General features: G+C 33.7%; 1 protein-coding gene across 1 annotated transcript in view; it reads right to left on the bottom strand.

Moving 5' to 3' along the window:
- Positions 1-9,956: 9,956 nt before the first annotated feature.
- The window catches only part of LOC150076808 (monocarboxylate transporter 9-like), a 220,624-nt gene continuing 205,628 nt past the window's right edge, over positions 9,957-24,952 (bottom strand). The window contains exon 7 of the mRNA XM_090386131.1: positions 9,957-10,424. Within this exon, the coding sequence (XP_090242257.1) occupies positions 9,991-10,424 (434 nt within the window). The 3' untranslated portion in view covers positions 9,957-9,990. The remainder of the gene's footprint in view (positions 10,425-24,952) is intronic.

Below are 24,952 nucleotides of genomic sequence, written 5' to 3'. Positions count from 1 at the left end.
ACAGATTTAAATAAAACACTTGAAACACTTTGTGATTGGCTAGAATAATGATTCTTCGTAGTGTTCAAGACTAGGCTTTTCCTGTTCTATGAAATATGTGATTGCATGATGGTGGTGGGGAGGCTCAACCAAAGTCAAGTTGTAAACTATAACAAGTTTATGAAGTATTTGTTGCATATGTAATTCACTTAGAAATTTTCCTTTCAACATTCATCATTTAATAGGTGACCAAAAAAGTACATGTAGCATTTTTAAATTTATATATTTTGACAAAAATTATACGGAAGCTATATTAGATGGCAGTTATCCACTGATGCACTTTGACATTACAAGTGATACTGAGTCAGTCGATGCTTATCAAGCACAAAGTTCTGTTTGTAAACTTAATGAACAGTGACAAAAAAAAAATAGTTACTCCTATTAGTTATTCAAGTGTGAGTTTCTTCAATTTTGAGAATAAATCTGGCACAAATGCTATGCAAACAGTGCATAATATATGCACGAGGTTCAAATAAGATACAGTGAGCATATGCCAAAAAAATAGTTCCAAAAAAATGTAATTGGGTGATGAGTCAATGCCACACACACAGCATGAGAGACAACTGATCAATTCAATGTGAGTGATGATGATATTCACACTTGCAGTGATTATCACTCATACCTCACAAACTCTTGCTAATTTTTCAACCATTCAAACATCTGAGAAATGGTTGGTTGCTTATTCATCCTGCTGGTATCAAATCGAGATTTGGTGCCTCCATCTATTTGATCCATCCCTCACATGAATATTTTATAGGATTTGTTAATTAAGATGCCCAGTGACAATTGGCAAAGGCCTCCTGGAATTATAGCTAACGCTATGTTTAATTCATTAACCAACCTTTTTAATTCCACAGTTGTGCGATCTTAAATAGTCATATAGTAGGTTTTTTTTTTTTTTTTTTTTTTTATGACCACATGGACATCTTGACCATATTATCTTTAGTCACAGCTAAAGATAATAGTTAGCTAATGTACACTGCATTGCATTTTAGGCATGTTTGATATTTTTTCTTAAATTAATTTAATTTTTTTTGTGGTTAATAGAAGTGAAAAGTAAATGTAGTTATCTCCTTATCAAACTTAATCCCAGGGGCTCACATCTGGTGAGTATGTGCTTGGCACACCCAGGGTCCTGGATATCATCATTCTTCTCTTTCTTGGTGATTCCCTTCTACTTTTGACTCTCTCTCAGGGTAACTTGGGAACTTTTTTTTTCCTGGTGCAGCATAAGCCTCAGGCTTCCTTGCACCATATGGCTATTAATAATAATAATAATAATAGTTACTGAGATTATAACTTGATAGAACACTTAATAAAACTCTATACAGTGGCATAGCTACCATGTAGGCAGTCAAGGCAATTGCCTCCAGCCCCGGGCTTTTTAGGGGCCCGGCATCTTTGGCTGTCTCCTCTTTTTGCAATTTTCATTAATTAAGTAGGGGCCCGAACATGTTCTTTGCCTCCGAGCCCAAAAGAGGGTAGCTACACTACTGACTCTATAGTTTTATGTTCTTTACACTTATCCTTTCAGTATATGCACATATATGTATGTCTCTCTCTCTCTCTTCACAAGCGACACAACATTCACAAGTCTTGTATAAACAATACACGTGAGGCATGCACAGATCCTCTAAAAAGGAAGAGTAATTGTTGAATTTCTATTTGTCTGATTTTAATGAAATTTGGAATAGTCGAAAAATATTTCTAAAAGGCCCAAATATAAAATTTGATGAAAATCTGTCTACTGAGAGTCCCTTGTTACATGTGGACAGATGAAGGTAATAGGCACATATGCACACACATATATAAATATATACAGTGGACTCCTGCTTTACAATATTAATCCATTCCAGAGACATCATTGTAATGTGAACCCAATAACATATGTTTTTTGCTAATTTGTTCCTAGACCTCGGAAGTTGAAATTTTTGCTATATAACTAAGCTATATATCTCTCGAAAAGGTAATTTTTATAATGGAAATTGTGTATATTGATTAAAAAAAACTGATTAAAACTAATATATTGATTAAAGCACAATGCAAAAACAAAACATGTGGCCAACACATTTACAAATACTACTATTGGCTGATAGGAAGGACCATGTGGTCCAGCAGAGATGATAGTAAGCCCATTGTAAAGTGAAATAAGTTGACGCGGGTTAACATAGTCACTGGTTAGTAGAATCAGCCACGTTATAGAATCAAATTTCAAAAAACCAATTCAAATCATTAAAATGCACTACACTTTCATCGTTATCATATGTTCGGTTATAAGAATTAATTTTGAATGCCTTTGTGATATTTTTATAAAGCACATTTCTACAGGTCGCTACCATAAAATAATAAAAAAAATTTACAGTTTCCTGTTTATTGGGCTTTTCTGTTATTGCAATCTATTATAAACAGGTAGTAAACTCGATCTTATTGCATTTGCGATAATAATACTGATAGCTGGAATTCTGTGGGTTTTATGTTATTATCATCAAATGTGTCCCTTCCATGAAGTCTTCAATCACATAAAAAACAATTTTTCAGAATCTTTTCTTCATTCCTGTTTTAGGCTTCTTAAACTTGTTACTCCATATCTCACTTGCACATATTGTGTTAGTTGCAATTTGTACGTGCTGTGTTCTTTGTTATTGATTGCTTATCTTTTTTATTTTTTTTAAATTTTATAGTCCAAAAAAAAAGTCAGTGAACAGAAATATCAGTTAGTATGCACATATTACAGTAAGTATAAATTAAGCTATATACGTCAGCATAAATTGATTTTGCTAACCTGTGGAAAACTATTCTTGCTATTTTCTCATATCATTTAATTTTGTTAATTGGTAAGGTAATAAAGTGTAAATTTGTGCTTTATATCTTTACTTTTATAGCCTGTGGATAATATTCCTCCTATTTTTGCTTATTAGAATCGCTGTTTAATAGAATTAAAATTCAATTTGCAAACATGATCACAATGACTGGCGCTTACTACACATCATATAGCAAACGATATTTCAGTATGGAGACTCAGATGGTACAGTGAACCACTCATAAAGTGGGGGTCCATTGTATATGCAAATGCACCTAAAAACATCACTATGTACCTATTCAATAATGTCAATAATGAACACTTTTTTCAAGAAAAGGGTGAACAGAAAGTGGACATGGAAGAGTCCAAATGGATTAACAACTAATGAAATCGACTTCATCCTCACTAACAGAAGATATATTGTGAATGATGTTACCGTCCTGAATAAGGTAAATGTTGGAAGTGATCACAGAATGGTAAGATGTACACTTGATATAGATGTAGGAAAGGAAAGGAAAAAACTGACTCGAGTAAATAATACAAAGGTCTTTGAAATAACAGAGGAGGAGAAAAAGCAGTATGTACTGGAACTGAAGAACAAGTTTGAGCTTCTGCAGACTGCTGAGGACCAAGATATCGACGAGGAATATTACAACTTTCTGAAAGTGATAAAGCCCAAGAAACCTATAGGGAAACAGAAATCCAAAGAAGAAAAAATTAGTCAAGAAACACTTGTCATGATGAATCAAAGACGACAAATGAAGAGCAAGAAAAACACTGACAGGGAGAAAATTGAGTATACTGAGTTATGCAAAGCCATTAGAAAGAGACTCAGAGAGGACATAAGAAGATTTAACACAAGAAAAGTAGAACAAGCATTAAGGGAAAACAAAGGATTTAAATCAGCAGCCATGAGCAGTAATACAGAAAGACAAATGATACTGAAACTGAAGAATAGCGATGGTGTACTTATAAACAGCAGAGAAGGCATAATTCAAATAGCAGAAGACTACTATAGAGAATTATACAAGGAGCGAGGGAATGATACCAGCAGTGGGGAAGATGGATTGCAAAGTAGCAACACATACGACATACCCGATATTCTTCCTGATGAGGTAGAACATGCATTGAAGAAAATGAAGAATCGGAAAGCCCCGGGCGAAGATGAAGTTACTGTAGAGTTGTTAAAATTGGGAGGAAGAGACATAACACAAAAACTGGCAAGGCTCTTCACAAAGTGCATTAGAAAAGGTGTGATGCCTAAGCAATGGAATAATGCAATCATAGTTTTGCTGCATAAGAAAGGAGATAAATCAGAAATTGGAAATTATAGACCAATTAGCTTGTTATCCCATATCTACAAGTTGTTCACAAGGGTCATTACTAACAGATTAGAAAGAATACTTGATGAGAATCAACCGAAAGAGCAAGCTGGCTTTAGGACAGGATTCTCAACTATGGATCACCTTCACGTAATATCACAGCTAATGGAGAAAGCAAATGAATATAAAACACCATTATGCCTGGCATTTGTGGATTATGAAAAGGCATTTGACTCCATACAGCATATGGCAATGTTTCAGGCACTGGAAAGACAAGGCATAGATACTCCATATATTATGATTTTGAAGAAAATATATGAGAGTGCTACATCCTTTATTAGACTAGACAAAGACAGTAGCAAATTTAAAATCGAGAAAGGAGTTCGACAAGGAGACACAATATCTCCGAAGCTGTTTACTGCTGCCCTTGAGGAAGCTTTCAGAAGATTAGACTGGTCGCAGAAAGGAGTCAATGTGAACGGAGAGTACCTAAACCATTTACGATTTGCAGATGACATTGTGGTCATAAGCCACGATCCCAAAGAATTAGAGGAAAATCTTAATCAGTTATGCACAGTTAGTAAGGATTTTGGACTAAAGATGAATATGGCTAAAACAAAAGTAATGATGAACAAGTATGCCACGGAAAGGGAAATAATGATTGAAGGAGCAGTAATTGAAAAGGTGGAGTCATATACTTATCTGGGACAAGTTATTAGCTGTAATAATGATAAATGGCTGGAAGTCAAGAGAAGAATAAATTTTGGATGGATAGCATTCGGGAAATATAGTCACATACTGAAGAGCAATATCCCAGTTTGTCTGAAACGTAAAATAATGAACCAATGTATACTCCCCACCATGACTTATGGAAGTGAAACTTGGGCACTCACCAAAAGAATGGAAGAGAAGCTAAGAACTACACAGCGAAGAATGGAACGAATTATATTGGGAATCAGACTGTTAGATAAGAAGAGAAACACATGGATTAGGCAGCAAACTCAAGTAAAGGACATTCTTATCAAAACTAAAGAACTAAAATGGTCTTGGGCAGGACACATAGCTAGAAGACATGATGACAGATGGACTAAGAAAATAACAGAATGGTACCCAAGAGGAGCTAGAAGAAAACCTGGAAGACAAAGGCGGAGATGGATAGATGAAATTCATGAGTTTTTGGATAGTAAATGGATGGCCAGTGCTCAAAACAGAAGGAACTGGAAAGTTGCTGGAGAGGCCTTCATCCTGCAGTGGATTGAAAATGGCTGATGATGATGATGATGTACCTATTATACTTTCAGACCATAAAATGCAGCAGAATTTTGGGCATTTTCTGGGAAACAAAGTGTCTTGTGGTCAGGAAAATATGGTGTGTGTGTTATTTTTTTTTCCAGTTGCATTCTTTAATATTCATTTAGCAGTAAGGGTTATATGAAGTTTAACAAATAAAAAAAGAAAATTGATAAAAATGTTTTGCTGGTTGGTCAGCATGTATGTATAATATGCACATTTGTCTTTTATTCTGTTTATATATAACTAATATATCTTCAGATGACATTAGAATGCACTTTATATTTGAACAATATTGATTTAAGTCATTTACAGTACTTTAATAATCAAATCCAATGGGCAAAAAATGACACAAGATTGAGCTGCCATTTAACAAGAGTAATTTATTATATGCTTAAAATTTAGGTTAGAAATACAGTCTTGAATGATTCAAGTAATAAGAATGATGGAGAACCTGGATAATCTCAATAAAAAAAAAAAGGAAAAGTAAACATTAGTACGAACTCCAGAACATAATGCCTTAAAGAATACTGCGAAAATAAAATAAAAATTATATACACACATACACGACACATACATAATGCAATTTATTTAAAGTGCTATTAAACAAAGTACAGGTTCATGCAGTTTATGAAGATGTTCAAAACTGGAAAAATACATTTTAATGTTAAATTCTATGTGCATTTGAGCATTCTGCAAAAGTTGCGATGAAATTGAGTGATGAGAATGTACATCTAATGAAATACTAAATGTTTTTTCTTTGAATAAAAAATATACGCAACAAAACTTAATTCTAAGAAAGAGATCAAGTTATGCATTGGTAATGAGATGATAAATGGAGTGTAAAATCAAGACATTAACAAACACCCATAATTCTGCGATTTAATGTACTATACTTACGTACTAAGGCAATTTAATTTTGGGAATTCAGTACGTTTCCTGCAATTCACTGTGCTTTTACCGGCTAGAGTCTACCACATACACAAATTATAATAAGTCACCTAGTTTCAGGTGCTTTCCCTTCACCACAGATATAGTTAGACAACTGAATATTACCTTTAATACTAAAAACATTAAACAAGTTAGGGAAAAAAGGTTCTAACAAAAAAACTGTTTTAACAGTTAGGTGAATACTCATAATAATAATATAATAACCAATGATTTTAAAAAAATAGCAAAACACTTAAATATAATAAGATTAGAAAATAACTAAAAGGAACACATTTCGAGGAATAAGTTTGCCTTTTTTTGGAAATCACATGTATTTCACAAAATTATTACTAAATAAAAAATTGCTCACTGCTTTCTTTTGAAATTAAGATTGTTGGATAATTTAAACAATAAAATTTGATTACTGCTTGAAGTTATCCAATTTTTTTCCTTAAATATGGTGTTTTCCCTTAAACAAAATTTTTAAATAGTTAAATGGGGATATTAAGGACAAGAGAAACTTGTTTTATAATTAATTTTTATGATGTATCATCATTTCTTCTATTAAATCCCAAATTTAAAGCAAAAAAAAAAATTATAATAGTAAATTATTTAATGGCTAGATAAAAATATCTTAATAAAAATACCAAACATTCCATTCTTGACTGTCCCAAAGGAGTTTTTTTTTTTTTACTTTCATTTAAATGTCAAACTTTCTGAAAATAACGTAAACAAAAAAAAAAAAAAAAAAACTTATGTAAATTTAAATGCTATATGAAACCATGCCCAAATTTTTACTATCTTTTTGGCACTTTTCTATCACAGAAGCGTGGTAACAACAGATTTGTTTTTCTGTTTTTTGTTAATTAATTCTCCAAAAGTAAAGCAAAAGTATAGTTATCACTAGAAAGTAAGTAACTTTTTAGGCAGCTAAAATTTTAAAAATCATTTCGTTATCACACACGCGCGCACACACACAGGTTTGTTGGAAAATTCGTATCTCTATAATACAAGTGGAATTCCTAGTTCATTTTCATTTAAATATCCTTTCAATAATACACAGATGTAATCTGTATAAAAATACATTTTTATTTCAACTTCAAAGAGAGATAAATATATAGCTATATGTGTGCATAATATATCTATCTATAGATAAATAGATATACATCTGTATATATCTATATAAGTAAATATAAATATATATAGATTAAGGTATGTTTTTGTGTGTGCATGTATGAGAGGAAGAAAATGGAATCAAAAAGGAGAAATGCATATGACAGGAGATCAGTCTACTGTTACTAACTAATCATTAAATAAATGCTACTATATATGACCGTACATGACCATAGCTTGAGAGAGGTTGAAAACCAACCCAAGGGCATCACTTTGATACAAAGACACTCAATTCGCAGTCTACCATTACCTCAGAGAGGTTACGTCTAAGATTATTTCATCTATAACAAAGCATTAAAAATAAAACATAAAATGGATATATATATATATACAATGCTGATATCAAGAAACACAAATATCACTGTAATGATTTTAAAATATTACACAGAGGACTATTTTTGTGCAGCAAATTAAGTAGGCAAATAAAACAATAAATGAAATATTAAAAAAATAAATGCTGATGAGTGAGGAGAAATGAAGTTTTTTTTTCTCTCTCATTTCGTTTCTCCTCACACATCAGTATATAGATAAATGAAGACGTTTTAGGTTTTTAAAGTGAAACAGAAATATTCTGTTTAATCCAGAAAGAGCAAAGTATATAATATTTTTACTGTAGCACAATTAAATAAAATTATAACTATTTTTGTTACTGATTTATCACATAATATCGCTAAGATGTCTATTACTCTTTTAGTTAATGCAATTATTAAAATAATAATAATAATACCATCTTTGATAATGCTTCTTTGCTAATGTTATGTACATATATAACAATAACTTTTAAAATGAAAATTTAACAATATTAGTACTTTTAATATTGTTATTATAATATCTACTGATTAAAGAAAGTTCCGCTGCTCAATATGAGCATAATTAAAACGTAAACTTCGGATATAGTTACTGCAACCAATATCTAAAGTATACATAATATAATGCACATAAAATCTCATTTCAGAGATCTGGTCTTTGGATGGTATATAATTTGAAGTAATCAAATTATAATTTATTTCTTTTCATACGAACAGTTTTACAACATTGGTTTAATTAATTATATAATTAATAAATGAATATACTGATTAATTATATAAATTTCAATCCTTTACAATAAAGTTATCAAACTGCCTGTTATTTCTCCTATACAAAATTATAAAAACAAGTTATTAAGTTTTAGCTCGAGCTTATGCTTTTTACGGTGCCCACTTCTTAATCTGTATGTTTTGAAGACATCGAATTTAAAGTGAAAGCGAAATGAAATTAAAAATGCCCCAAGGAGTGCACTACTCTTTATCTCAGGTTGTCATACAGTAATTAAAACTGTAATGTGGGCCAAGCAACAGTTTTAATCATGTATGATAACCTAAGAAAAGAGTAGTGCACTCCTTTTTTTCCTTGGGGCATTTTTAATTTAATTTTGCTTTCACTTTAAATTCTATGTCTTCAAACCATACGGATTAAGAGATGAGTACCATAAAAAGCATAAGCTCTAGCTAAAGCTTAATAACGAAAACACTGGTACTATAAGTCCTTGCTATAAATAATAAGTATTAAAAACAAAGTGCATTCCTGAATATTTGTAATCGCATAACAAGTTAATGTATATTAATGTATAACCATAGCCAGAGAGAGGGGAGGGGGAGTTTAAAATTAACCCAGTGTTTAGTTAAAGGTTATTTATTATTCTCATAATTAATCCTCATAGTCAGTTCCTATTTCATGTATCATACGTTGCTTTTAACCTAATGAAATATCAATAAAGAGAGCTTAAAAATTTTCTACTTACACTAGTTATAATATGAAACATCTAACATGAAAAAGTTGTCACTAAAGCAAGTCTGGAGATGTAAATATACTTAGTATAATATGACAGAATTTTCACTGGTACTTTTCTAGATTACTGAAAACTTGTTGAATGATAATGAAGCCTACTGAACCAATGACTTCTTTTCCTAATGATGCTAAATTGAATTTAATCGAATACCCAATAATTTACTCATTAAACAATGATTAATATTTAATAAATTTACAGTGGTTTAGAGATGAAAGCAGTTTCAATCTAGTTAATGATAACATTAATATTAGTTGGACCAAAACTGTTCACTTGATTCTAATTGATAGCAAAACAAAAAGGTTTAGCTGAATTGCAATGATATTTATCAGATGATAAATATTATACCATCACCATTATAGATTATATCTTAAGTTTCAATAAGAGAAGCTACTCACTTCTTTAAAAGAGCAGAATTTTATCCAACTAGACCATCTCGTTACCCAAACTAAAGTTTCAGCTTGATCTGGAATCTCATAAATGAGCAAAACCTTTTTAAGTTTTCCTATCAACTAGAACAAAGTTAAGGAATTTTATTCCAAATTTAATCTTAATATATTCAATAAATCTGGTCAAATATTACTTAAATTTCTATCTTGAGGAATATGAGATTAACATATGCACTTTTCTTCTATTGCTGCATCTTCCCTGTTTCTCACTGTAACACAAACATTGCCATTATCTATTCTGCTATCTTTTGGTAAATTTTCATCACAAGAAACATTGTTTTTATTTTGATCTCTGTTAACATGTTCATAACAAACCTCTGAAATATGATTCACAGTAAGAGGAGCATCTGTACTCAATGTACTTGTAACAGATACTGTAGTTTCTGCTTGTAAATTATCTTCACTATCCTTAAAGCGAACCCTTTCTATACGCTGGGATGGATCAACTGATTCTTTACTACTATGCGAAGAAGATTCAGAGGCATGACATAGATTAGTCTTTGCTACTGGGGCAACCATGACTCCAGAAATAAATATGCAAATTCCAGTAATATAAAATGTAATATCGTATGATCCTGTCAGATCATATAACCAACCTGTAAAAAATAGAGTTAATTAGTTATACTGTTTATCAAAATAACTTGCCTTAATATTAATCATATACAAGGTATGATCAGAAAGTTTAGAAAGAACTAATATTTGGAAAATAATGAAGCTTACCAGCTATTTGGATGGATCTCCTTTGCAGTAGGCTCACTGGTACCATTTTACACTGATTTTTTTATTATTATTATTAATAGCCATATGGTGCAAGGAAGCCTGAGGCTTATGCTACACAAGCCAAAAAATATTCCCGAGTTACCCTGAGAAAGAGAGAAGTAGAAAGGAATCGCCAAGAAAGAGAAGAATGATGATATCCAGCTTAGGACCCTGGGTGTGCCAAGCCCATACTCACCAGATATGAGCCCCTGGGGTGTGATTCCAATACACTTCTGGAAGCATTCCTGATAAGCTGCTTTTGGAAGTTCTAATAATGCCTGTGTTGTGTTCTGAACAATTTACTCAATTGTTACCAATTTGTGACCTTTCAAAGCAGGACTTTAAGCTTGGGGGGGGGACAGAAAAATCTGGTGAGCATAGCAGATGGAGTACTTTGAAATTCTTGAATAGAAAGCACTGAGTGTGCAGGTGCATTGTCATGATCCAACTGCTAATTCTTTGAAGCCCATTTTTCTGGCCATTTTCTCTGAAAACAGCAGCATGCAATCACCACAGAACTGTTTTGTAGCATTCCCGGTTTACCGTTTAACCATGCAGAACAAATTCATAATGAACAATGACCTGTGAGTTAAAATATATGATAATTATGGTTTCACATTTGATAAAAACTATCTTGCTTTTTTTTTTTTTTTTTTTTCGGGCCTTGAAAAAAAATGGCATCTTCCATTGAGAACACTTCTGGCTAGTGCCATACACCCATAATTCATCAACAGTACTCACAGAAGCAACAAACCGTGGGTTAGCAATGACAGCAGCACATTTGTGAAATCCTTACGTGAAAAAACCCTCTGTTCTCTGTGATCATCATCAGTGAGGATGCAAGGAATAACTTGGCTGAAATCTACTGCATTTCCAAATCTTGTATTAAAATTGATTGGCATATCCCATAAGAAATACCAATTTCACTAGCAAGTTTAAGGATAGTTAAACATCAATCACTCCCGATCAGATCTCAGACATGAGCAATTTTGAAATTTAAGGGTAGCCACAGCAAGGATCATCTTTGATAAACAAGCAACCTTCTTTAAATTTTGCAAACCACTAAAAAGCCTTCAAACAACACAGCATTTTCTCAAAAAGCTGTTTTTAACATTTTCTCGATTTCCGTTGCACTTTTCTCTAATTTTATGCAAATTCATTACTCAGTTGTGAGTAGTGAATTTGCATAATAGACAAAACAAGTAAAACACCTTATATTCATTGCATACTATAGTCTAGAAAATTTTAAGTTTTTTTCCAAAGTTGAAGATGCCTTGGGGAGTGACATTTTCCACCCTGTACGAACTTAATATAGATACGGATAACACTGCACAAGTACTCACTGAGAAACAAGTGCTTTACAGCATTAACCATCTTTCCAAATATGGCAAACTGTTATTAACATATAGTGGGAGGTGGCTACACTGAAGGTTTACATTCATAATTATATTTTGTTCAGATTTAATAAACTATGTCACTTGTGAACACCTGTTCAGAACTTATTGACTGACCCTTGTATTTGCATAATTTATTGTATGAAGTTTTGGATTCCAGAAACTCATAGAAAATGATAGAAATGAAGATAGAGAAGATATAGGAAAGCTGAAGAATTCAAAATCAGAAATAAATTTCAAGTAATGAAGAATATAAATCTACTCCTTCAGATTTCTAAGGAAAAGACAAGAACACAAAATGGATGCCATAGTTGCCAAAATGGAATACATGAATTCAGTCTTGTGATATAGTTCCAATCTCCAGGTAATTCTCCAGTGAGGAAAAAATAAAATTAGTTTATTTCAATCCTTCTAAAACTCAGTCCTGTCTTATATCTCGCAAAAAGGATTCTTCTGCTCCTATGCTTATCTTTGGTGACACTCCGATTTCTAGGTAAGATGATATATCTCTTTTGGGATTACCCTGACTTCTAATCTCTCTTGGCACAAGCACATTACAAATATTGCTTCCTCTGCATCTATAAAACTTGGTTTTCTCTTTCGCTCTCAGTGTTACTTTTCTTCCAGACAGCTGTTCACTCTATACAAATTGCAAATCTGCCCTATCATGGAATATTATTCCCACATCTGGGTTGGTGCCACCAAAATCTCTCTCAGGCTTCCAAATTCCATTCAGAAGAGGACAGTTAGGTTAATTAATGACTCATCTCTAACAGAGTCTCTCCACTCTCTGTCTCATAGATGTACTGTTTCTGCTGCATGCTTTTTCTACAGATACTTCCATGGGCACTGTTCTTCTGAATTGGCTTCTATAATTCCCACTCTTTCTTTCAAAACAGTCTGAACACGTGCCTCCACCAGCCGTCTATTTACTGTCCAACTTCAAACTCACAGGACCAACTTTTCATTTTCCTTGTTTATTCATTCATCTTATTCATTCATTCATTTCTGGAACAACCTTCCTCCATACGTATTTCCTGAAAATTAGTCTACAAAAGTTCAAGTCTAATGTCAACAAATATCTTCTTTTGTCTTCTCAACCTCCAACCCATGCACAGTACTAAGTACTATAGGTTCTAATACCTCTTGTGTTTGGGGTGTTCATAAAAAAAAAAAAAAAAAGTTCAAACCTATCAGAAGTTGAGAAGGTGGCAAAAAAAGCTGACTGTTAGAATGCTGTTGATTTTACAAACAAGATAATCGGTTTCACTGAAAAAAACTTCAGCAAAGTGAGAGACTTTTAAAAGAAAATGACAATTTAAAATTGCATTCTAGGTAGAAAAAGAAAGCAACTAAGTCTAACAGATGCTATGCAAATATATGTGTCCCTTTGAAAGTCAAAGAAAACATTAGTCCACAAGCACATGATGTGAATCTCAAATTGTTCTGGAGGAATGTGAAACTAGGGGGGTTACATCTGGTGAGTATGGGCTTGGCACACCCAGGGTCCTGAGCTGGATATTATCATTCTTCTCTTTCTTGGTGATTCCTTTATACCTCTCTCTCTCTCTCTCAGGGTAACTCGAGAATATTTTTTGGCTGGTGCAGCATAAGCCTCAGGCTTCCTTGCCCCATATGACTAATAATAATAATAACTATCCTTTCACAAAGACTCCCTAGATGACTGAAGATATGAATGGAGCGTTGTGTAGTATGTTCGTAGATATTGCAGATAAAGCATGTAGCTGGCACACTGACATATTTGATTTGACTCCTTTTGATTTGTTTGTGTATTTGATTTGACTTAACTTATGAATTTAAATATGTGAGAATCATATAAATGGAAATCTTAGTTTTCCTCTGGTATAATATTCACTTTCGATGTCCACCATTACTTATATTTAATTAGAAACGTTTAGTCAAAAAAAAATGCTTTACAGCACCAAGTACATGAAAGAACACTGTTGTTATGGTAACTTAAAATAGAGTTTCAGTTTTCTTTTTTTTTGGTTGCTAGTTGCCCCAGTTTTTAGCCGTATAATTCAGTGGGAAATATTTCTTTTTGGATACTGAGACTGTTTTTTATATTATTTTTTTTGTTTTATCTTATTATACAGTATACTGTCAGAATTAAGAATAAAATTTTAAACTTTATTGTAATTACACAAACGTGGTATGTCTTCAAGTTTGCAATAAAAAAGAAATGCTAATCACTATAAAACAAATTAATGCTATAATTAGGGTTATTCTGGGCACAATGCTATATCACTACATAAATATCAAGATACCCCAATATTAAAGTTTTCCATTTTAAACTATATCTTGCTTTTTTTTCCCAAAAAAATGATTGGCAAAGTAAAGACAACTATGCACCTGCTGCTGTTATTGTTTTTTGCTCCCTACAGGATTAATTTCAGATCAAGTGATCAATAGGGTGGTATCTAAAAGTAGGGAATATTGCTTCTGTGTTTCTCAAGCCATCTGGAAATCTGTGCACAAATTCCTTGCTTAATATGATAGATGCATACTTGAAGTGACATAAAAAGTGATAGCTCGTTAAATGAAAATAAGTTTCCCATGCAAATAACATAAATAAAATAACAGAGACTGCTGGGAGCCATTGCGGTACAAGTAAACACATGGGTTGTGTTAGGGTAGCTAAGAATAGGAACAGGTGCATGTATACTTGCATGTACACCAATGCTAGGAGTTTGGTAAATAAATTTGATGAATTTGAGGTATTGCTCAAAACATCAAAGGCAGATATTGTTGGGATATCAAAGACGTGGTGTCACACAGATATAAGAAATGCAGAACTGGAATTTGGGGAGTACAATGTGTACAGAAAGGATAGGAAGGGAAGAGGGGTTATGCTATTAGTTAAGAAACACAAAATCTAAGAAAGTGAAGCCAGTCAACATCGCTGGACAGTGCAGTGTCGAGTCAGTTTGGTGTGACATAAGCATTGGGAAATCAAAATTGAGAGTAGGAGTGTGCTATAGGCCTAATGAATCTGATGAGTATAATAAGATATTGTACAGGGAAATAGAGTGGGCCAGTAAATCAGAGAGTCTTATAATGGGAGATTTTAATTTCCCAGATATTGACTGGAATTTGTGGATTGGTCACTCACACACTAGCAAGGCTTTTGTGGATTTATTGGATGATTGTTTTCTACATCAGCATGTTCAGGAGGCAACTAGAGGGAGTAATACTTTTGATCTGATTATCAGTAGTATTTCTTCATGCATTAAGAATCTGCAGATAAAGGAACCACTAGGTGGCAGTGATCACAGTGTGCTGAAGTGGGATTTACTCAAAGAGGTAGTTACCTCTTTGAGTAAATCAAAGATTTTATTTTAAGATTTTATTTTATTTTATTTTAATTTACTTTAAAGATTTAATCAAAGATTTTACCATCAGGGGTAAAGGGAAGGGTTTTTGCTTTCGTAAAGGCGACTACGATGGTCTGAGACAGTATTTAAATTCTATACAGTGGGACCAACCGATGATGTTACCAACAGCAAATTCAAAATGGGAAGCATTCAAAGAATTTATCTTGGAATCTACTAAGCTTTACGTACCAACAAAGAAATATTGTTCAAGGTTTAGACCTAAATGGATGTCAGATGAACTAATGAGACATATGGCAGAGAATAAAAATGCATGGGATACATATAAATTAATGGGTGACATGGAAGCCTATGATAGATACAGGCTGGTCTGTAACCAAGTCACAAAGGAGATTAGGCAGACAAAGGCAGATTATGAGAAATCCTTGGCAAAGGATGCAAAGAAAAACAGAAGAGTTCTTTACCTATGTAAACTCTAGAAGGAAAGGGATGAATCAGATTGGCGCCCTGAATATTGATGGTTCAACCGTTGATGATCCTGATCAGGTGGCTAACAAACTAAATGAGTATTTTGCATCTACATTCACACATGAGGAGTTATTCAGAAAGGGGAATGCAGGGGTGAAGTAAACTCTGGCAGTGAGCTAGATGATTTTGTAATAACTGAGAGAAAAGTGGAGGAGAAATTGTTGAAGATAAACATAAAAAAGGCACCCAGGGTGGATGGGATCTATCCAGTTATATTAAAGGAGGCAGCAAAGGAAGTAAGCAAACCCTTAGCCATAATTATGAGAGTGTCTTTGGACTCAGGTGAGGTACCTATAGACTGGAGATGTGCAAATGTGACCCCAATTCACGAAGGACGATCAAAGGACTGGAGATGTGCAAATGTGACACCAATTCACAAAGGAGGATCAAAGGCTGACACAAGTAATTATAGACCTGTGAGTTTAACTTCTGTTCCCGGAAAATTAATGGAGGCACTGGTTAAAGAAGCACTGCAGGATCATCTAGACAAGACTTCAGTTATAGCTCGGACACAGCCTGGTTTTGTTAAGGGGAAGTCTTGCCTGACCAATTTAATTGGATACTATGATGCAGTCACAAAAGAACTGGATGCAGGGAATAACTTTGATATTATATACTTGGATCTTAGAAAGGCTTTTGATACTGTTGCACATGGAAGACTGCTGCACAAATTGGAGCAGTGTATCATTGGAGGCAAAGTGCTGCTATGGATAAAGGGATCATTGAATGGATAGAAGACAGAGAGTGGTAATCAATGGACCTGCTCATCGTCGACTAATGTTATTAGTGGTTCTCTCAGGGTTCAGTGTTGGATCCATTGTTGTTTTCTGTATTTATAAATGATATTGATGATGGTATATCAAGCTTAATGTCCACGTTTGCAGACGATACAAAGGTTGGCAGGGTTGTTAAGGACACTACTGACAGTACACTGCTGCAACAGGATCTGGAAAGGTTGAGCAGATGGGCTGAGAGGTGGCAAATGAAGTTTAACATTGACAAATGTAAAGTACTACATATGGGAAACAGCAACCCCAGAGCAATGTATCAACTCTGTGGTACTACACTGACAAGGTATGTTCGTGTCGGACGGCACCTGGGATTTCTCCCAACTCCGCATGGTACTACACTGACAGTGGTAGAGAATGAAAAGGACTTGGGGTTAATTGTGCAGGCAGATATGAAGTTCTCTGAGCAGTGCAGACAGGCTGCAAGAGTAGCTGCAATGATATACAGGAATTTTTCTAGCAGGAATAAGGCAATGGTCAGGCCACACCTTGAGTACTGTATACAGGTCTGGAGGCCTCATTTCAAGAAGGATGTAGAGCTGCTGGAATGAGTACAGAGAAGGGCAACAAGATTAGTGAATAGAACAAAGGGTTGCTCTTACGAAGAAAGGCTTAAGTTTTGCAAATTACCGTGTCTGGAAACTAGGCACCAGCGAGGTGATCTGATAGAGGTGTATAAAGCCTTGAATAGTTTGAGCATGCTCAATGCTGATGGGATTCTTCCTCTTGCTCAGAATAATCACCTGAGAGGGCATAAATTCAAATTGAGGAAAGCCAGATGTAGGATAGATGTGTGGAAATTTGCATTTAGTCAGCAGGTAGTTGGTTGGTGGAACAGACTTCCATCCCTAGTTGTAGAAGTTCATAGCCTAAATAAATTTTAAGGCTCAAGCTGGACAGGTATTTTGAATGAATGGAGGGGTGAAATTGGAGTGTTTTTTTTTTTTTTTTTTTTTTTTCCGCTGATGCTGCATAAGCTTGCTTTCTTGCATCATATGCCTCTAATGCTAATGTTAAAAAGCGAGGGGGCCTATGCCCTAGGTCAAAGTTTTACAATGATATAATAGGTAAGCCATTTATATTTGACACTTTTATTTATTAATGAAGGTTGGCCTTCATTTTATTATAGAAACCTCGCATTTATAAAGTGAAAAACAAACATGCAAGTTACATTTTGCTATACTCTAAAAACACTATTACAGGTATACTTCTTATAATATGCGATATCTTATAAATTTGTCTTTTAAAATTTATATATGTCCTGCAATAGCCAAGATATTTTTCATAACTGCATGCAATGGGTCATTTTTGATAACAATAATGGCTTTGATAATCCTGATTTCTGTTTATCTCTGTTTGTGGGGCATGTCTTTTACACATGATTCTTTGATAATTCTTCAAAAATAATCTGTTGGTGGAGTGGACAGATCTGAGCTGCCATAAAATATTTCTGAACTGTTATATTATTCTCTCCCTCTCTATCTCTCTCCAAACTATTATTTTAGAATTTGCATAACAATTCTTGTGCTATGGCATGTTGTTCCACCCAACTATTTTTACTCATTATGTTCCTACATTGAAATTCAGGAATAAGAAAGTCCTGTAACATATTCATATATCATTCAGAAGTCACTGTTACATTATTCTCTTCAAAGAAATAGGTCCAATTATACACCATACACTGTGACTCTCAGTGGATGCAGTTCTCTTCAGTATAATTCTAGGATTTTTTTCAGCCCAATATCTGACGTTTCTTTTGTTGACATCTCCAGCAATATAAAAATTGACTTCATCTGTCATTAGAAAACAATAAAACTGTCATCCTCACATTTGTTAAAATAAAATTGATAAAAATTTCCACACTTTTCAAAATTCGCATTTGCAAGTTTTTGATTAATTTGGAATATGCATTTGCAAGTTTTTGATTAATTTGGAATATGCAGGGACACAGATGACAAATTCATGGAATATAACATCTGACACTTAACCTGCTTACACAACTTTCTGTTGAAAGGTAATGGACTGACTTCTTAGAAATTCATGATATCCCTGGATATGGCAGCAATGTTTTCTTCTGTTCTAACCATGGGATATCTTAAGTACTTGGATGAACAACTACTTCCCTCTTCATGAAGCTTTCTGAGGACAGAATGGTATTATGACATGGGAACATCTCTGCATCAAAATTCTCTTCTGAAAAAATACCATATTTAAAGAGAGATAAATGGCCCAGTGTATTTTTAAATGGGGGAAGGGGAGGAGTTTACTTTTTTATATCCTGTATATACACCAAATTGGCTATGCATTAGCAACACCAACATAATACCTTGTTGGGGAACTTTTGCCTGTAATACAGCCACATGTCTTGGCATGGACTCCCCAAGGTGTTGCAAGATATTCTGTGTTACCCATATGCTGTACAATGTGTCCAGTAATGTCTACATATTGTCAAGTGGATGGTCACAGCATTGAATGTCCTTTTCCAGTAAGTTCCAAACATGCTCAATTGGATTGAGATCTAGGGAGTTGAGCAGCCACGGGAGGATTGAGAATTCACAGCCAAGTTCCTGAAACCAGTTAGTAACCTGCCAGGCCTTGTGGCATGGTACATTGCCTTGTTCATTGATGTCAGAGTTGTGTGGGCACACTGTCATCATGAAGGGGTGTATATCATTGGAGATGATAGAAAAGTAGGTATACCAATCGAGCCATTGATTAATGATGATCAGAGGTCTCGGTGCATACCATAAAAACAGTCTCCAAACCACCACCACCTCCAGCCAAACACCCGGCAGTGCATCCAGGTGCCACGGCCTAATGTTGCATTTTTCCAAATGCAGATACACTCATCAGCATGATAGAGTTGGGAATGGGATTCATCAGACCAAGCAACAGATTCCCACATGTTAGTGTTAATGTGCCCATGCAAGGTACAGTTTCTTATGTTTTGCAGTGAGCATTGGTACCTGTGATGGCTGTTGACTGCCATAGGCCTATACAAGCTAATGCCTGGTGTTCATGTGGATATTGGTCTTGCTATTCCTACGTTTTATTGGGTGGTTAGCTGGGCCACTGTGTGGCATTGCTGCTGTGTTGTGAGGTGAGGCACACGATGCTCACCACATGTGGCTGCCCCTATGTGTAATCCTTGGCTAGTTGTTCAACCACTGTTGAGCCAGTCGTAGTAGACTTGTGACACCACAGAATAGGAGAGCTTAACCATGTTAGCCATTGTTGAGATATTGGCACCTGCACATCATGCCACCACAATTATTCCATATTTGAAGTTGAAAAGATCTTGATGCTGACCCATTCTTCCTTTCAGACACTCAAATTGCCACATGTCAACTACAATCTTATATCAGTCATTCCTGAATTTGAGCCTTCACCAGCATTGACAGACCAGTTCATTCCTACATAAGGGGGTGTTGTCAATGCAAAGCCAACTCAGTGTGTATAATATATATATGCATATCATTGGAAATAGTCAAGTTCCGTTGTGTGTGTATATGAGAGAGACTTTTTTTTTCTCTAAGAGAATCACTGTCATTAATTAGTAAAAGCTGGATCATATCCCCTAAAACACTTTCAAATTATTTGCTGCTGCTTTGTAAGAATCTGCAATGAAAATATTTAAAAATATTGGTATATATTACATAAATGAGAGCTTACATAAGCTCAATTTTTCCTATGTTCTATTAATATTTTAGAAATAAACAAGGAGTTACCTTTTATTCAGTCAGTAGGATTTCTTCTTTACCAATTCTCCTTATGCAAATAAATTATGAAATGATACATTAAAACCAGATTACATAATTTAAAACTATGTGTTCCTCACTATTGACACAAGGGCAGTCCAATACTCCAGGACCACAGTGGTGAACCCCAACCCAACCCCAGAAATATCAAAACTCCCATGCAACCTTTAGTGAAGGAGGACATTTTGTCATAAACGTGAATTTGAAATACAAAACAAATACTATTAAAATGAGATAAAAGTACGATAAAACAATGAATTTAAAATGCACTAAAAATTCCTCCCTATTTTTAAGCAGACCAAGTGTCATGTTCACAGGGTGGAATGAAACATGACACTTGTCGAAAAGTTTTAGTCCACTTAAAAATAGGGAGAATTTTTAGTGCATTTTAAATTCATTGTTTTATCGTACTTTTATCTCATTTTAATAGTACTTCTTTCGTATTTAAAATTTGTGTTTATGACAAAATGTCTTCCTTTGCTAAAAGTTGCATGTGAGTTTTGATATTTCTGGGGTCAGATTGGGGTTTACCACTGTGATCCTGAAGTACTGGACTGCCCGTGTGTCAATAGTGAAAGAACACATTATGGGTTTTAAATTATTTTAAATTATGTAATCTGGTTTTAACGTATCATTTTGTAATTTATTTGCATAAGGAGAATTGGTAAAGAAGAAATCCTACTGACTGAATAAAAGGTAACTCCTTGTTTATTTCTAAAATAAAAATATTGGCGGAATATAGTTATACCTCATTTTCATACAGCTACCAAACTGTTATGAGCAGCCCTAGGAAAGTTTTTAAAACCTTTGGTAGGACCAATGCAATATGAATAATAAAAGACTGGCAACACCAAAAGAATCAATCTGAGACTATAACACAGAGATTACTAACATAATGAAGTACAAATATATGAAATGACTAAGTGAATTACATTAAAAATAAGTAGTTTTGAAACTTACTATGGGTGGCTACTGATTAATGCATTGCAATCTCAACCAGCTGTACCACTGCTTTTTTTTTTTTTTTTTTTTGTTTGGTAGTTATTGGCGCATCGGCTTCTGTGGCCATAGTGCACCTCCCAAGGTTTTTTGCAGTACTTTGATCCAAGCCCGAGGCGGGATTCGAACCCGCGACCTTTGGGTTGCCAGGCAGGTGCTTTACCCACCCGGCTAGCCCGGTCGGCCGTACCACTGCAGAAGATAAGTTGGACTCATTCACGATTTCAGGAAATAGTACAGATAAAGTTTGGGTAGGTATGATTTACAAGTAAATAATATCTACTTCTTGAAGACAGGCTGTCACATACATTAATCTATCATTGCTGAACAATAATTCTCAAGATTAGTTCACTGTCAATAACACAAAAATCATATGATTTTTGTGCTGTTGACAATAACATTCCCTAACAGAAAATCAGTATAACAAAAGCGTAGTATTAAGCACATGGAGCATTACTGCATATAGTTAAATGCAGAACAAATCTGGAAAAACTGGACTGACACAATAAATAAATAAATAAAATAAAAAAGGAACTGCTAATTATTGGTGCTACAGTGATTAACATATTATCAATGGTTGCTAGGCTCATTAATAATTAGCAGTCCCATAGGGTTTTTTGCATAGAATACTAAAAGTTTTCAGAATCCATTCTGTATTGGCCTTTAGATACATGCTATTAATTTATATTCTAGGATCCAAAATAAGAAAAAAAAATTATATAAACATGATATTCAGTTGTGAAAAGTTATGGAGCTATGGCTGTTTGGATTTTTAAAAATTATTGTGCACTTTTGAATGGTAAAAAAAGTCAATTCATTCTAGGTACATGTCTGTTTATTGTATATATTTTTATTATTTTTTTTTACCTATTCCAAACTTCTACCCATTTTTTTTATATTTCAAACAGCCATTGCACCATAACTATTCTACATATATATAAATAATATATATATATATATATATATTTTGCAATATTTGTAAAAGAATAAGAGAAATTTACCTCAATATGATACGCAGAACACTTCCGTATGATACTCTCCAGAAATTTACCTCAATATGATACGCAGAACACTTCTGTATGATACTCTCCAGAAATTAAAACGAAAACAATTAAAAAAAATCAAATCTTACATTACAGTAAGAAATAATTAAAAATCAAATGAACACAATTAAAAATCGTGTTCATTTTAAATTTTAATTGTTTTTGTTTTCATTTCTGGAGAGTATCACAAGGAAGTGTTCTACGTATCATATTGAGGTAAACGTCTCTTATTCTTTTACAAATATTGATATCAACGTAGAAAGTATTGAGCATTATAGCTCTGGTTCATATTATATATATAATATATATATATAATATGATATAATATAGGCCACGGGTAATTAAGATTAAGCTAGCCTATTCTCCTAACCGAGAATAGGCTAGCTTAAAGACCAGTAATGTATTAACTATAATATCTATAGGTAAAAAACACCGGCACGGACAATGTTTAATTAGCCATCATGGTGACAAAAGAATAATATATATATATATATATATACATATATATATTGCATACCAATCAATTATTACTTATGCAAATTGATATTGTAATGTAAAACCATTCATGGCCATAAGGCCAGGGAATATATATATATATATACACCTTAGCACTAATGTGTAAAATTATAAACAATACAGTCTGTCCCCGACATACGTAAGAGTTAAGTTCCAGGATTTCTTACGTAAGTTGAGTTTTACGTAACTCGGGAATGAATAATAAAATACTGTTACTATATCTCTGATATGTCAAAGTTACAAAAACCACATAATATCTGCAGAAGAATGTATAAAAATAGTTAAATACCATAGCAATTAAAAACTTTATCTGGGGACAGCAGTGAAGCAGTACCACTTTCACTTATTCTCTTAGGTGGCACCATGATGAAATTTTCTGTAAAGAACTTCACAGGTTTAAGTTACAAGAGATGCTGTCACACCTTATGACATGTGAATGAAACAAGCACTACATGATGATAGTTTGACACAAAGTTGTTGAAAATGGTTGGACAAAGTAAATTTCAACTTCACCACAATAACCTGTGTAACAAATGTTACATATAAAATGCAAACAAAACTGAACTGACTCTACAATCAGAAAGAAAGGAAAGGATGTAGAGACAAAGGGGCTAGAGTGTATTTCTCCTAAGAAATAGCTGATGGGACATAGACCATGTGGCTTGAACGTTGTGGAGGTTTCTCTGAAGTGTATCGACATAGTTCACCTGTCTCAAACACATATTGTCGAATATTTCTTCAGAATTTTTAAAGCAGAAAATGAAATGTTAACTTTAGTTATTTACCTAGATTCTAGTTGCACTGCAAGTTATTATTCAACAGTTTGTATGGGAACAAAAATAAAAACTTATACTTATTGTTCCTTCAATCGACTTCACTCTTAAAACTTATACAGAAAGTATCTTTACGATTTTACCAAAAATTTACGTAAGTCTGAAGTTATATAAGTTGGGCTTACAAAATATAACCCGGGCTTACGTAAGTCGGGGACTACCTGTACTCAATAAATAACAAGATATGGATTACAAGAAGCATAAAAGTAAATACGTAGTTGATGGATAATTTCTTCAGGGTACAACTACTCAGTGCAATAATTAATATTTATGATTACATTTCAGTTTTTTTATATAGACCAAATGGATAAGATGACCAAAAAGTCACTACCACATAGTTGCAAAAAAAAAAAAAAAAAAAGAACCAGTTAGGAATGAAATTAGATGGAAAAAAGAGAAAATAAGTGAAAATAATTTATCACAGTGAGCGTTAGCAGCTTAGAATGGAAAGGAACAATTAATAAACAAATAAATAAATCTTCATTGTTTGGATATGAGCAGTACATAAGCAATACTGTCATATAAATGCAATCAATAGTAATGAAAAGTTAATATATAACTAATTAACATGTAGGTGAGTAACCAGTTAAAATGCAATATGATAAAATATAACAAAAAGCAATATTATTGTTATATTGCAATATATATATATATTGCAATATAAAGTCACATACTGAAGGGAATATAGTCACAGGAATATAGTCACATACTGAATATAGGAAATATAGTCACATACTGAAGAGCAATATCCCAGTTTGTCTGAAACGTAAAATAATGGACCAATGTATACTCCCCATCATGACTTATGGAAGTGAAACTTGGGCACTCACCAAAAGAATGGAAGAGAAGCTGAGAACTACACAGCGAAGAATGGAACGAATCATATTGGGAATAAGACTGTTAGATAAGAAGAGAAACACATGGATTAGGCAACAAACTCAAGTAAAGGACATTCTTATCAAAACTAAAGAACTAAAATGGTCTTGGGCAGGACACATAGCTCGAAGACATGATGACAGATGGACTAAGAAAATAACAGAATGGTATCCAAGAGGAGCTAGAAGAAAACCTGGAAGACAAAGGCGGAGATGGATAGATGAAATTCATGAGTTTGTGGGTAGTAAATGGATGTCCAGTGCTCAAAACAGAAGGA

Source organism: Mastigoproctus giganteus, chromosome 12 (assembly GCF_048544385.1).
Source record: "Mastigoproctus giganteus isolate SK-2022 chromosome 12, ASM4854438v1, whole genome shotgun sequence".
In the NCBI taxonomy this organism is placed as follows: domain Eukaryota; kingdom Metazoa; phylum Arthropoda; class Arachnida; order Uropygi; family Thelyphonidae; genus Mastigoproctus; species Mastigoproctus giganteus.
The sequence above is the reverse complement of the archived record's forward strand: the minus strand, read 5'-3'. Positions and strand labels throughout refer to the sequence as shown.